At 41.0% G+C, this 16194-nt stretch overlaps 1 protein-coding gene across 1 annotated transcript in view; it reads right to left on the bottom strand.

Annotated features, from left to right (window-relative positions):
* The window catches only part of GIPC2 (GIPC PDZ domain containing family, member 2), a 91102-nt gene that overhangs the window by 7743 nt on the left and 67165 nt on the right, over positions 1-16194 (bottom strand). The window contains exons 3-4 of the mRNA XM_012661033.1: positions 7571-7677; positions 2483-2564 (exon numbers count right to left, since the gene is read on the bottom strand). Of these exons, the coding sequence (XP_012516487.1) occupies positions 2483-2564; positions 7571-7677 (189 nt within the window). The remainder of the gene's footprint in view (positions 1-2482; positions 2565-7570; positions 7678-16194) is intronic.

A 16194-nucleotide genomic window follows, 5' to 3' on the forward strand; every position in this document is an offset into this window, starting at 1 on the left:
ATTTGTGCTATAATAAGGACAGAATGTCTAAGTCTTTAGGGCCACCAATTATACTATATTATTTGTGTGTCCACCACATTTTCTGGGCTTTCTTATGATTTTTCCAGTTGAATTTAATGTTGTTCCAGGTTAATTGTATCATATGCAAATATCATTAATTTTTGGCTTATTTTTCAAAAGTTCATATCTTTTTGGTTCTGGTCCTGTTTACTATGATAACATGGCTACTGCTTCCAGGAAAATGTTGAATAAAATACTTTTTACTAGGCAAAAAAATCCAGCAATTGATAATGTTAGTTCCTGAATCTTCTAATAGTCATACAGTTATGCTATTTGAAAACTTCTCAACTGAATAGAAATGCATTATATTATTTTGCCAGTAAATACTACCTAGTTAAGTAGAGTTAAAGGGCACTACCATTCCTAAATCCCATTTACTCTCATTTGCATATGCATTTGCACATGCCTCACAGGCCTATGTCACGTATGCAAATCCTGATATTTTTCCAAATGCAAAAGAATTGAGGACAGAAATTGTAAGACCCTGATTTTCAGCTTAAACTTCTTGATTGCTTAGAGCAAAAATTTGTTACATGCAAATTTTTTATTTTTCTTCAAGGAGCAAGAAACAGAGTACAAATGTTTTTCAGTTACAGACATCATCTATACATTTAGTATAGAAATTCTAGATTTCAAGCAGGTAAGAAAAAATAAGAACAGATTCTGTTAAATAAAATTTACAGGAGGCCATTGGTTTGGACAGAGCTCCTGCACTAGGCCCAACAGACCAAACCGAAATGGAGTCACTCATGCTGAAGTTCCACTCACCAAGCCACAACTAAATTGTTTATCTGATCTAAGAAATCAGGAGAGATATCATAGTCAAATCCCCAAACAGGCCAGTTTTAGCTGGCATAAGGAAGTCCCCTCTGCTTTAACCTTTATAAGGAAAGCAACTTTAAAATGGCCACTTTTTGCTCTCTGTTTCTGCTTTTTTCAGCAGTTTTCTGTCTATAAAGCCAAACTCCTCTGCTCAGCTCATCAGAACACCCATTCTATTTTATAGAACAGGCTGTTGCCTGATTCTAGAATTGCAAATAAAAGACAATTAAGATCTTCAAACTAAATTGGTTCTAAATCTTGTCTTTTGACAATTCCAAAGGGAAAATGGAAGATGAGTGGAAACACAAAAGAGAAGGATGAATGAGCTTCAAATATTCTACCTGGTAGCAGGTAACCAAAACAGTCAAGTCCTTAACTTTAAAAAATGTATTAAGTACCTGATTCAAACACAGGCCCACAAATGCATGCAGGCACAAACTCCTCCCCTAGGGTATACATTTACTCTCCCCCCACCCTCTTCCCAGCATCCCACTTTCCCTTCTTAAGGGAAGGGATATCTTGTTTCTACATGGGAAGGGCCAGGCCTTTCATACTCTTGACCCTTGTATTTCAGGCTTTTACTCTCAGTCCCAGAGGTAGGGATTTGACCCAGACCCAATCAACCTCCTTGCCTCAGTGATTGGCTCACTTTAGCCAACCAGAAAAATCAGAGACAATCTTGGGCATTTTGTTTGAATGACTTAAGAGAGGCCCTCCCTTTTTCCCATTGTCTTTGATGCCAAGAGGATGTAGAGGGTGGAGCCATGGCAGTCATTTTGGATCCGTGAGGTAGAGCCTGAAGCTTCAAGGGATACCATAAGGGCCTAAAACTAAACCAGAATTGAGAGAAGAGAAACCACATCCTGATAACAGCATGAGAACTCTTGATCTAGTCATTCTTGACCCAAGATCTATCTCAGAACTTTTCATTTGTAAGAACCAATAAATTTCTTTTTTCCTTAAACCTGTTGGAGTTAGGGTTTTCTGTTTCATTTTGGTTTTAGTTTTTGTCATTTGTAACCAATAGAGTATTCACTGATAAATCAAGACCCTGACATCCTAGTAATGATATAAGAAATACACAGAAATTTAATTGCTCAAATGCCCCTATCAGTCATATGCCAAGTGAGTCCTTTTGCTTCATATTTCTGATTCATCATTTCACAGGATTTCAGTAGCTCTATTAAATGCTGCACAGTTTTAGTATCATAATAAATATACAATTTAATCAGTATAAATTTGATGTATCAAATAATAATGCTTTTCATATGTATCATTTATGAAATTCTTTTCATATATATTTTTTAAATCCATAAAACATGACTGGGAGAGATATTATTATTCGCAGTTTATAGACTAAGAACTAACCAAAATTTTTAAATGTTGACTTGGCCCTAAGACCTAATAGCTAGTAAGTGATAAGGATCAGGTCTTTTTTTCATTATTCTTTATTATCTTTATGTTCATTATTCTCTTCATCACTCCACAAATACTTTTTACCTTGAAAAGTATAATTGGCTGTAAGTGCAAACAAGACATAAATAAGCATTAAGTTCCATCAAAGTAAGAGATATAAAACTTTAAAATAATATAATCTTACCCAAATCAGTATCTCGAATTCCCAAGTACAATTCAAGAAGATCATCAATCTTTTCAATTGCCTTTGCTTTGGCTTCAGAAGGCTTTATCAAAGAAGAGAGAAATAACATATTACATTTTTATAGTGAAATTTCATGATTGTTGGGGCATATGTAAGCAGAAATCTGAGGTGCAGCCAGGTCATAGTTGTATACTTCAGCTAATTTTAATGGAAATAGATCTTCTACAATGTGCTCTGTAACTAAATACAAATCAATACAGTAAATACTTATATTTAGTGTCAGCTTTAAGTTTTGTGGATTCAAAACAGAAAAGCCAGGAACACAGTCCTCAAGTAGCTAACAATCTAGAAATGAAGACAGATGTGAAAATAAATAATTGTGTAACAATTTTTAAAGGATATAAAAGGTACAGAAGCATCACAGGGAGGAAGCAAGTTTATATCTCTAATAGTCATGGAAGATTTCCAAAAGAAGGTGACTTAACAACCGTGTTTTCAAAGATGAACAGGAGATAAGCAGGAGAGGGCACTTCGAGCAGAAGGCAAAGTCTACGTGAGGTCACAGAGTCTGAGAGAAGGTGACGGCATGTCAGAGGGACTACAAGAAGTCCCATGTGACTGGAGGACACAGTGACAAACATGACTAGAACTGAAGGGGTCCTTTGTGCCACGAAGAGGATTTTTGTCTCTATTATGCAGGCCAGCATCTGCAAACTTTTGGTGGCTTACCCTAATAGCACAACATTTCTGAACACATATCCTTATTATTTGTTTTAGTTAATTTTATTGTATTGTTTATAAATTATACACATGTATTACCATATTGATATACTGTATACATTATAAAAATACCCCAGAAAAGGGGAATTTTATAAAAATGAAATAATGATGAAATTTTTTTTTTTTTTTTGGGGGGGGAGAGATGGAGCCGTGCTGTGTTGCCCAGGCTAGTCTCAAACTCCTGGCCTCAAAAGATCCTCTCACCTTGGCTTCTCAAAGTGCTGAGATTACAGGTGTGAACCACTATACCTGGCCTGAAATAGTATTTTTAAAATACTTTTTGTGTTATGTATTAATGGTATCAAAACATTTTTGTTCTTCCTAAAACTATTATTAAAAGTTTCAGTAAAAAACACGATTGTATAAGTCTTAACATTCTTTTAAATTTTTGGTTGACTATTGGATAAATTCTGGTTCTAAGTTCAGTTTATTTCAAAACTTGGTTTTAAATGGTATCATAGCTAAAAAAAGGAATTGCCCAAAGATGTTAAACACTCAACTCTAGGAGCAGATGTAGAATTTGTGATTAGTTAGATTGTAAGAATTTCACATTACTTTTAATACTGTTTATAAATGTATGTTGCTTTGTAGTCTCAAAATTTATTAAAATCATATATTTTGTAGAAAATGAAAATTTCCTTGAGGATATTAGTACAACTTTCTCACATTTTTATTTACAAGAACTCAGCCTTAAAAGCAATAGCAAAGACAAAATATTGCTCTTGCCTTCACTGCAGCGTATTTTGAATTGTCTGTAAAGCAACCGGCTATGCAAAGTAACTTAGGTATTAACCTTTGCATCTATCCAGTCACATTGTAAGTGATGGCCACAAACAAGTGTCAGTATGCTCATACAAAAATGGCCACCAATATTTCACCATTCAAATAGCTTCTATTAGCTATGGATTAGCTCTTGATCTATCACCCCTTCTCCATCCACATTCTGTTTGCCTGGGTTCTGTCCTCACCTTTTCTGATTTCCAGAGGTTTCTTAATTTGTCTCCCTGCCGGCAGTTGTCGGGTTCTCAAATCCATCCTGCTCAGCAACCCATCCCCTAGATCCAAGGGATTTTTCTAAAACACAAAACTGATTGTGTTGCTCCCCTTGCAATTCCTAAATGGCTCTCTCATGATCCCCAGGCCCTTCACCTCCTAACCCAGCCCAAACCTCCAGCCTCATCACCCCCAGCCAGGTACTCCCAGCACCCCACACCCCAATCACATGGGCGGCTTTACAGGGTCCCCAAGCCCATCATTGTTTCATGCCTAGAACACTCTTCTTCTCACTTTGAACCAACTCATTCATTCCTTCTGGAAGGAAACTCCCTGACTTCCCTTCTTTCCCTGATCCCTGATGACAGTTGATGAGTCCCTTCTTTGTGATGTTGTGAATCCTGTACATACTTTCATTAACGCTATGAAGAGCTTTGTAAGAGCTTCTTTTCATGCCTCTCTTTAGAGGAGAAACAGGGTCTTTATGCATCTTTGTATCATCAGCACCTAGACTGTGCCTGTCTCAACAATCACATATCCAATAGAGTATGAGGTATGCGAGTGCAGTAACTTACAGTTTTCAGCATTTATGCTAGGTTATAAGGGAGTGATTTGTTTCAAATCCTATAAATCCTTTAAATCCTTAAGTTTTTGAAATTAGATTGTAGGTCATTTGTATCATATTTAATATTAGCACCAAACCAGCTTTTTCCTTTCATTATGAGCTATTTTTAATTGCCCTATTTAATTAAACAGGCTATGAAAATAGGAATGGATTTTCAGATGTTTATCTTTGAATGAATCTTTCCTATGTCCCCAGATAGACCTTAAGCTACTCTTTTTCATCCCAGGAACTTACATATAGCTTACATTTACATAAATAAGTATTTATGAATTATGTTAACTATTAGAACATGCAGACCCTGCTTCCTTTGCGAGCTGTTTAAATGCCTGCCCATTTTTCCTCACAGCCTTGAGAAAAGGCAGAGTTGACCTTCTCCTGGCTCCCCACTGCTGGCCCCTTCCCTCTGTTCTCCCACTGGAGTTTGTCCATTTCTTCAATAAACAGTTACTGGCCCTCTGCAATATGCCAGGCAGTGTGCTGGGCAAGTGGGAAAGCAAAGGCTCGAAATAACCAGAAGTCACTGCCCTGGGTTTTCTTCATGTGCCTCATCACCTCATTTGCAAAATGCTTTTGGCTTTATCAGGTCTTTTAGTTGCCATTTGCTTCCTGACCAATCCTTTCATTCCCCCATAACCAAGGCCCCCTACTCGGAATCTTCCTCTGGATTCCCCAAAGCTGACAACACCCTGGGTGACTCAAACACTGCTAAGGCTACCTTGGCCTCATGGACTCTTGAATGTCTGCTCTAACCAACCACTCCCGTGGCTGACCCTGGGGCATTGTCACCCAACCAGCTCTGGGATCCCACTCCATGAAACAGCCTCCTAACTGTTCACCTGTCTCTTTTGTTCTTCAGACACATGGGAATCCTGGGAGAGTGTCACACACACAGAGACCTGTGCACCTGCCCACAGGAGTTCCCGGCCCTCAGGCAACTACTCGACCTCCCCTTCACCTGCGTGATGACTTCATTCCCATTACCTTCGCTGCTGCGTGTGGACCTGCCACTTGTCACTCAGAACTTTACCACTGCCACTCCAACCCTGCTACTCTCTCCTTCCACCCTGCTTGCCTTCGTTTGTCTCTTCGCCTTCTGGTGTTTTTCACTCACACACTGACCTTTATATAGACACAGTCAATCTGTCAGCAAAACACTTGCTTTTTTCAAGCTAAAGTGAATCCTTCATTAATCGATTAACTCAGCAAAGATCTGAGTTCCTTTGATATACCAGGTTCTATTCTAGGTGGTGATGATACAGCAGTGCACAAGACATGAGCAAAGGAGCTAGACAACAGACAAAATTAAATAAATAAAGACATGAGTCCTGTGGTATTTAGTGCTTTTAAGAAAACAAAGGGGCAGGGCATAGTGGCTCACACCTGTAATCCTAGCACTCAGGGAGGCTGAGGAGGGAGGATCGCTTGAGGTCAAGAGTTCAAGACCAGCCTCAGCAAGAGTGAGACCCTGTCCCTACTAAAATAGAAAGAAATTAGCCAGGCAACTAAAATAGAAAAAAACAAAATTAGCCAGGCATGGCGGCGCACGCCTGTAGTCTCAGCTAATTAAGAGGCTGAGGCAGGAGGATCGCTTGAGCCCAGGAGTTTGAGGTTGCTGTGAGCTAGGCGACGCCACGGCACTCTAGCCCGGGCAAAAGAGTGAGACTCTGTCTCAAAAAAGAAAAGAAAAGAAAGAGCATGGAAGAGTGGGCAGTAGGAGGTGTGGAGGAATTGCTATTTATACAGGACACTCAGAAAAGGCCTTTAAGGTGAGGTGGTACGTAGGCAGAAACCTGACAAAGGCAAGGGAGCAAGCCATGCAGATAAACGGGCAAAGCATTCAGGCCGAGAAAACAGCAGTGCAGAGACCCTGGGGTGGGGATACAACTGGAGCATTTGGGGAGAGTGAGGAGACTGATGTGGTTGAAGCAGAGGAAGCCAGACAGGAGTGGTAGGAAGTGAGATCAGAGAAGAAATGCGGGGTCAGATCATGTTGGTCTCTCTGAGGAATTTAGCTTTTATTCTGAATGACATGGGAAGCCACCGGAGGGTTGTGGACAGAAAAGTAACATAATCTCACTTGTATTTTTAAAGGATAATTCTGGCTGCTGCTGAGCACAGATGGAGAGAGGGCAAGAAGAGCAAGAAGAGTAAACAGAAGGTGACTGCAATACGCAGGATAAGACGTGGCCATGGTAGTAGGGCAGAGGAAGCGAGTTGATGTTGGATTCTGGTCTCTTGTTGAGGAAGATCCACCAGGATTTGCTGATGGAAGGGATGTGGGATGAGAAAGAGTCAAAGAGGAATACAAAATGTTTTACCTGAGGAGTTTATACATATAATCTTTCATTATCAAAATCTTATCTTTACTCCTACAGGTGGCTCTGAGACAGTTTCTTTTCAGTTTTTGAGACAGTCCAGATGTCTACAGATTCTAGAAAAGTCATCTTCAGGCAGCTGAGAATTTCTATAGGTCGCAGTCTCTTCTCACACACTTAGTTCCTGTATTTCCTCCTTAAATGCCTTCAGGAATTTCCATACTGTTTAAATAAACAATGAACTAAAAGTCCATGTTTTAATTAGAATGAATGGCATTCTATTTAACTTTGTCATTTTACCTTTATTTCCAGCTCCAATAAACATGAATATCTATACATTTCAGAGCAGAACAGAAGTAAATGGACATAACATACCACTTCTTCTACTGTGGCAGGACCTTTTGGCCTGAGGCGAAGAGTTTCCCTTCCGGAACCAATTTTTTCTGCTGATGACTTTCCAGCTTTTGATCTTGGCCCTATTTCTATAAACATACAATGAATGGGGAAAGATACATATATTCAGGAAGAACCCCAACAGATTGCTGTGAAAGCTACTGTAGTTCTTATCACAAAACTATAGGTAATTATTGTAGAGATTTGATAAAAGGCATGCCTTATTATAGAATTTCCCAAAATAAAATAAATTCACCCGCCATCCATTATTCTCATGTGGGAGTCTGTATAAGAGAGTTCTACAAAAAGAAAAGGGAATATGAGAAATGTACAGATGGGAAAGACTGGAAGTTATAAGGAAGAAAAAATAAAACCGTTCACTATACTAGAAGAATAAAGAAGGGTAAGTGGCAAGAAAGCAGCAGAAAAAGTTCAGCTGGACTTCATCAGGGTCATGAAGAAGGGGAAGAATCAGGTCGTGAGAGAACAGAGGGACAGAGGCACTATTATTTGAGGACCTACCCTCTGCTTGACGCTTTGTGTGCAAAATCCCATTTAATACATACCAACCTCTGAGGCATGTTATAACCCTCATTTTTCAGATAAGGGACTTGAACTCAGTAACAAGTGAGGCCGGGATTGAAAACCAGGTCTTACGGATACAGACCACATTCCAGAGTCTATATGTTTTCCTCAACAACGCTCCAGCCCCACACCTCTTGGAAGCACAAGTGATAAAATCAGAGATGACATACTAAGAGAAGCAGATTCCTAAAGGAAAAACGCCTGGGAGCAGGTTCCCCACCGACGGCAAGGACAAAGACTGGGAGTTAGAGTCCAGGTGAAGCCACTCCTTTTCTTACGCTTGTTTTTTCTGTTGTGTTTTATTTTGTTTTTTGTTTTTTCTTTTTCTTTTTTTTTTTTTTTTTAGGGATTAGCTTTTTTTTTTTCTTTTTTTTTTTATTTCAGCATGTTATGGGGGTACAGATGATTAGGTTACGCATGATGCCCTTACCCTCCCTCCCCCCCAAGTCCGAGCTTCAAGTGTGTCCATTCCCCCAGAGGTGCGCATCGCACTCATTGTTTGTGCATATGCCCGTCCCCTCCTCCCCCCGCCCAACATCCAATACATGTTATTCTTATATGTGCACTTAAATGTTGATCAGCTAATACCAGGTTGATGGTGAGTACATGTGGCGCTTGTCTTTCCATTCTTGGGATACCTCGCTTAGTAGAATGTGTTCCAGCGCTTTCCAGGAGTATATAAGAGGTGCTATATCACCATTGTTTCTTAAAGCTGAATAGTACTCCATGGTATACGAATACCACATTTTATTAATCCACTCATGTACTGATGGACACTTGGGTTGTTTCCACATCTTTGCAGTTGTGAATTGTGCTGCTATGAACATTCGGGTGCAGGTGTCTTTTTCATAGAGCCACTTTTGTTCTTTTGGGTAGATGCCTGTTTTTTGTTTTTTCAATGCACTGAGAGTCACCCCCCAATACCAAGCAGTAACATAAATGAGTGAAAGGGAACGGTGGGGACTGAGGATAATGGAAGAGGTGTGCCCTATCCAGGCCAGTCCCCCAACTTACTACCCTGCGGGAATGTAGGCCCTGCACAGCCAGATCTACTTTTTTGCAAAGAAACTGGATACTCAGAGTCTTTTATGAATCTCTTGATTTTAAAGTTTTTTAAGTTTAGGTGATTAAGTCAAACTTTCAAAAACAACATATTGGCAAAAATAAAGAGATCTGTGGGTCAGATTCCAACCACAGGCCACCAATTTACAACCTCTAGAAACATCCCTTGTCCCCTTAACTGAGGACTCTATGTGGCAGCAGTTTGGGGCAAGGCAAGGGGTGGGTGAGGACGGAGAAGCTACACCAAAGAACTGGAGACAACTGAGCTCTGGTGAGGAGGCACGGGACAGGCCGGGAAATAAGAGTAGATGGTGAGGTCTGTGCAAAGCTCTCAAGACACAGACATCGAGTGGCCCGCACGAATGCATTCTTGCTTACTTCGAACCTAGAATAATTCTCATCTTAGCCAAGTACTCTTTTGCTATCGGGAATCTATGCCAAAGTGATCAAGGATTTTGCATATTAATTTTAAACCTACATTCAGGGACAGATTCACCCAAACATTAAGTTTTCCTCTGAGAATGAAATTATTAAAAATTATCATGCCATGAGTACACCAGCTCCCCCTAAGCAAAAACCTATAAATGGTGGCTGATGAGTTTGGGGAACACCCAAATGCTACTCCTGGTGACCAAATGGATTCTCAGGAGACTAGAGCTGTGTCAGCAGGCCTCCAGCGTTGGCCTTGCCAGTTACATTGTGTCCTGAGGGAATAAAGGATTCTCATGTGCTCAGCATAGAGTTTCAAATAGAGTGCCCAGAGAAAAAGATTAAGTCGATCCGTCATCAGCACGGTCCAGGATTCTGTACTGCCCAGCAGTGTGAGTGCTGCCAGCCCAGTCACATATATCCCTAAAGTGGTGAAGACAGCCACAGCTTAACAGTATAACATCAAGATAAGCAGCCCCACTGCACACACAGACCCCACCCACTGAGAGCTCACCAAGCAACCTGCTCTTTATAATTTGTCCTCTCATATAAATTTCCTACAGGGCGGAAAACGAACAGCCCACCTAACGCCTGTGCATTGTCCACCACTACATAAACATTTCTGTAATAACTGTAAAGTAATATATTGGCATTCTGACTTATCGACAAGTGCCTCTTACAAGTTCGGTGAGTATGATACAGCCCTGAAAAAATGAGCAACTCTGATACATTGAAAAAAAATAAAAAACCTTTCTGAGACTTACAAAGCTAAGGACCCAGCCTCTGGAATGTAGGGGCTTCATAAAGGCTGCGTCATCCTGCTTAAGAAGTCAGCCAGCCTCCCTAGACAACCTCTCTACCTCACCTTGCTCCTACCTGCAACACCGGCAGACAGAAGGGCAAATGTATGTAGCATGGAAGACTTTTTATTAATAAATTTTGTTAGAGCAGTTTTAGGTTCACAGCAAAACATAGAGGAAAGTACACCAAGTTCCCATATAGCCCCTGTCCCCATGCATGCACAGCCTGCCCCATTGTCAACCTCCCATACCACGGTGGTGCACTAGTTACAACCGATGAACCTACACTGACACATCACTATTGCCCAAAGTCCATAGTTTACATCAGGGTTCACTCCTGGTGTTGTATATTCTTACGGGTTTGAAGAAATATATAATAATATATATTCACCAGTATAGTATCACACACAATACTATTACTGCCCTAAAAATCCTCTGTAATGCACCTATTCATCCCAGATTTTCTTTTTATCATTATGTATTCGTATGTATTTGCCAAGCCATCTTCTCAAAAGTGGCACCTCAAAACTAACCACTTGGTGGCACCAAAGCAAAAGTTAAATTTGAAGGTCTGGCTTAGACCGACCTCCAGAAAGGCAGTTTTCACCTTCAAGGAAACAGAAGTCATGTTTCTCTATGATCCCATGATTTACGTAGATAAATCAACTTGTTTATACGTGAAAACAGGCAGGATAGTCCTGTTCACCCACAGGGGGAAAAAACAGGTTTAGTGTCTTGAAACATTTTGAAAATCACAACTATTTTATAGTCTGGCCTACTTTTGGGGTGCTGGCCTGTCTAAGCACATCTGACCAACCAGGCCAAGCCCTAAATCAGTCACTTCACGGGAATGGATGTGGTTTATACAGTAGACCCTGGTAATCAGCCTGCAGCTAGCTGATTCACTAGCCTCTGCCCCCCACCAAATGTGCTGGTCACTTAGGGCCCAGGAACACTCAGCTTGTGGGTGCCTAGCTGCTCCCATGGTGGAGTTGCACATTACCTAGAAATAGTCAAGTTTATTCCCAAACCTTTTTGTGGCAATTGTATCTGTCACTCTAATTATGTACTTTAATTTAAAAGTACATGAGCTGATGAAATGAGTGTAAAACAAGGAGTTATTATTGCTATGAAAACAGGGTTGACTGCTTTGGAAAGACTCCATGAGGGTGAGTTGCAAAGAAAAAGAAGAAAAAAAAAGGAAATATGTGTAGGCAAGACTCCTCTAGGAGATTAGGAAAAATATGTTTAAACATCCTTCATTTCATACATCTTGTTTTTTAAAAAATGAAATCATGCATATCCATAGATATGCATTGAAGTTGTGATTATATAAGAAAGACCATAGAACTCCAATTCGTGATCTCTACTCAAAGAAAAGGCCTTTTGCATTAACAGTGGTTTTTTTTTAAATGTGCATTTCTGTTTTAAATTAAAATGTTTATACATACATGTATCATTCTTTATAAGACCCCATTTAACTGACACTTTTTTTTTTGAGACAAAGTTTCAGTCTGTTGCCCAGGCTAGAGTGCAGTGATGTCATCATAGCTCACTGCAACCTCAAAGTCCTAGGTTCAAGCAGTCCTCTTGCCTCAGCCTCCCAAGTAGCTAGGACTAAAGGTGTGTGCCACCACATCTGGCTAATTTTTCTATTTTTTTGTAGACAGGGTCTCACTATGTTGCTCAGGTTGGTCTCAAACTCTTGGCTTTACGTAATCCTCCCACCTAGGCCTCCCAAGGTGCTAGGATTGCAGGCATGAGCCATTGCACCTGCCCTGACACTTTTCAGTAATCAGGTGAACCCCTAGTCTCTGCTATATGGTGAAGCTCAGGAAAAGAAATGGGGAAACAGAGAAGGCAGAAAGGTATCTGTCCCGTCCCAAAAGCCTGTGCCTGAGCCCTAGGGAAAGAAGAGGTGCTGACAGAAATGAAAAGCTCTGTTTTCAGCAGGAACACATGCAACATGGCTTAGATCCTCAACAGACGAAGGGCTGACCCAGTGGGGAGCCTGGGTATCCTCCCCACTTCTGCACAGAACAAGCCTTGTTCTGGTCCCATGAGGGCCCTCGCTGGCCTGGAGCATCACCATCAGAGCACAGGCAGAGACCACGACTCCAACATGAGGTGGACACAGATGGACGCAGCTGTCTCCAAGGTTCTCAGTGAACAAGAGCTAGCCCAAAGATGCCAGAGGAAAGAACGGAATGCTTAGGACACAGAGAAGGCCAGCAAGGTGCCTAACAGGACCAATTCTTCTGAGCACATGTGAAACCCTTGGGAACATCTAGAAATGGCTGTAAATGGGTACACTGCAGTGAGCTGAGGGCCTGTGTGAAAAGGAAATGAGAGAAAAAATAAATCAGTGGCATTTTGGTGACAGAAAGGAAACAAACCAACCACATTCAGTTCAAAGCTGTGAGATAAAAGTTGTTCTAATATTTCCCATCAGGTTTCAGCTGAAAGTAAGACCCCTTTCATTTTCCAGACTTCTCAAAAACATTATCTGGCCCTTTTAAAACATCTTGCAAGGACTTTACTACTGAGGTTTGATCATGGCTACCTTCACGCTCAGTTTCAAATGTGGTGTGATAATGCCTGTGAGTAATGTGCTCGGCTGCATTCTGATCATTTGATACCTAATGGCTTTCTTAGGAGAAAATTAATACCTTGATTTAATCTACACTGTTATCCACCATGTCATGGTTAAGAGTGTATACTCTAGAGTCAGAGCACTGGAGTTAAAACCCCAGCTCCTCTGTTTACAAATTGTGTGACCCTGAAGATTATGTCCCTACCTGTAAAGTAGGAGTAACACCCATTTACAGTGTTGTGTTAAGCACTCCAAAGGCTACTGTAGGAAAGGCGCTTAGCCCGGTGGCCTGGATCACATTAATAGAGTGCTGCTGCTGGAGTATGTAATTTGCTTCTACTGGTGTGTTTCAACCTGGAGAGAGAGCAAACTGCTCTTCCACTCCCTCCCTAACAAAACCGCTTATAATGGTTTTCTCTTTAAAAATGAGAAACATGCAAAGGTCCTTCTTCAAATGTTCAGAAAGTTGTCACTTCAAATACCAGGGGCAAAGGTCTCTTTTTTATTCTATTTCTCTCTTCTATGAAACAATCTCTTGTCAATTTAGGAGAGAGTTGAAACAACTGATGGCCCTCCCATCGCTCCACTCAGATTCTCCAAAGTGGATGAGTTTAAGCCCAGTCCCTCACAAGGCACTCAGGACTCAACACCCTCCAGTGTCCATCTCTTTGGTGGCAGGATTTAAAGGGAAGGGGAAGAAGGGTCCACTAAGGGTCCAGAGAACACAGAGTGAAATCTGTGGACTCTGTGGTCCCTTTGTCCCCACTTCCCACCTCAATATCCCCCATTTTGTTATTAAAGTCACGCGACACCATGTGGGCAAGTGACAGACATATCACCACTACATCCCGGAGAGGTAAACGTATAGCCCACTCCCCTAACCGCCTGTGTAGGGTGAACTCCACTACCTCATCAAATTCAACGATCAATTCCTGAAATTCCATCTCTGAAGTTACACAGCTCCAAGAGAGACGTCAAAAGAGTGAGCCAGCTGGCAATGCAGGCAGGACTTCGCAGGACGTGTACACCAACGATCCTCAGCATCGCAGGCCCAGAAATGCTTATATTTGCAGTGTTCCCAGAGCTGCTCTACATCTCAGGGATCAATTCTCACCAACAAAGGTCACAAAGAACAGATGTCATCAAATCCGTTTATTGATCCATAGGGAAAGATGGTACCAAAGGTCCAAGTGGACTCCCATGCTTCATTCTTAAGAGCCTGAAACTTCCTGCAGAAAGTGATTTCTAAGCAGAGACCCAACCATCAAGGGTAAAGACCGCAAGACTAACGGGGAAGAAGGGAGGGGAGGGGAAAGTGTTCCAGGCTATAGCTCAGTAAGTTCAAAGGCCCTAAAAGCAATGAGTGGAGAGTTTACATTTCAGAGTCCCTCCTAACTGGGTGAGTCTCAGTTCACAAGTTCTGTACCCCTCCCAGGAATCATTCACTTAGAATTTTCTTCCCACTGAATACCTGAAAGTTGAATGTGCATGGAACCAGAGCAAAGGCCTTGGGCATGAAGGACAATTCTCTTAGGCCAAGGCTGCAAACAGGTAGTTCACAAATATGTAATACACAGACATATTTGTTGGATATGCAGTGTTTTCAGATTTTTTTAATTAGTTGCCATCTTTTACAAAATTGGGTGATTTCTTATAAAAACTCAAATTTTAGGTTTCTCTTGGAGACTGACATTTCTACAAAGCAATAATAGTTAGGGTCAATAACTTTACCCAGGGTCTGGAGCTCTCTGCCCTCATTTTCAGATAATCTCTCAAGGTAGAGCAGTTCCCTCTATAGATGGCTACTACCAAGTATTATATGTTGTTTCTCACATTAGTGTGACTTTTAAAGAAATTTTATTTCAAAGGAATATACACATACACAATATTCATTTAGGGATAGTGATGTAAATCACCTGGGGAAAGTTAATTTAAAGGTAACGTCTCTTTTTTAACCAAGTAGTTAATACATCCCAGGTAACGAAAATTCTTTACATGCTCTTATTCATTCCGATAGGTATTGTTATTATCCTAATTTTATTATTGAGGAACTAACTTGAAGAAGTGAGATGATTTCACCAGGGCCACGGACAACTGGTAAGTGGGCAGAGCTGGAATAAAAATGCCAGGCAGGTCTACCCCAGAGACACTACTTGATTTTGCATTCTACTAAAAATCATGGGTGGCCATTGGTAACAGACATTAGGTTGTCTTAGTACCCACTGGTCATTTAAGGATCACTGTGGTTCAGGGGAAGCTGACTCCTCCCAGCTTCAGATATGGGACACATGAAGGGACCAGGCCAACTGATCCCCTTCATCACAGTGATTATTTCAGAGATGAGCATGTGACAAAGGTCAGGTAGGTCAGAATAAATCTCAGGACTTTTGCTAAAAACTCTGAGACAAGGACACTCTCCTTTTGTGCTCTGTGTGAATAGGGAAGCAGATGGTCCCAGCAATTGCTGATTGCTATCTTGGGACACAATGTGGAGCTAACCTTATAAGGATACTGGATGATGTAGTTGATACATCAAACAGAGCAGAGAGAAAATGAGTCAAATGAGTCCTAGTCACATTGTACGGGCGCTAGATAGAGCTTTGCTAATGCCAGCATCACTCACAGACTGCTGATTTATAAGATTCCCTTTTCTGCTTAAGCCAGTTGGTAGGGGTTCCACCATCTCCAACTGAAAGGCACCTCACAGATACAGAATTCTGTCCAATGAAGCAACCCATCTAAAAAGATCTTCCAATGCTTGGACATACACAAATGGCACTGTCTGTAACAGGCCACGTGCTTTCTACCCCACATCCACCCCCAATATACACAACACACTTCTCAGAATAATTGACATAAAATCTAGCTGTGTTCCAGAATTTAAAATTTTAACTGTGCATTCCCTTTTTCTGTGTCCTTCTCTCCAAAATTTCTCAGACTTCTTCAGAATAGGCTTTAAAAAAAAAATACAGCTAATAGGGTGCTGGGACAGATCAAAAGCAAGGAAAAGGAGATATATACTGATGCCACCTGCAGGAAGATGTCGGTTGTTGTCTATTGGATCAAAAGGGCTGCCAACACATGAATGAGCCCCACAAGAACACAAAGTTCACTCCTAACTATTCCTTTGGTGAGCA

This window comes from Propithecus coquereli, unplaced genomic scaffold, assembly GCF_000956105.1.
Source record: "Propithecus coquereli isolate 6110/MARCELLA unplaced genomic scaffold, Pcoq_1.0 Scaffold7, whole genome shotgun sequence".
NCBI classification, from domain to species: Eukaryota; Metazoa; Chordata; class Mammalia; order Primates; family Indriidae; genus Propithecus; species Propithecus coquereli.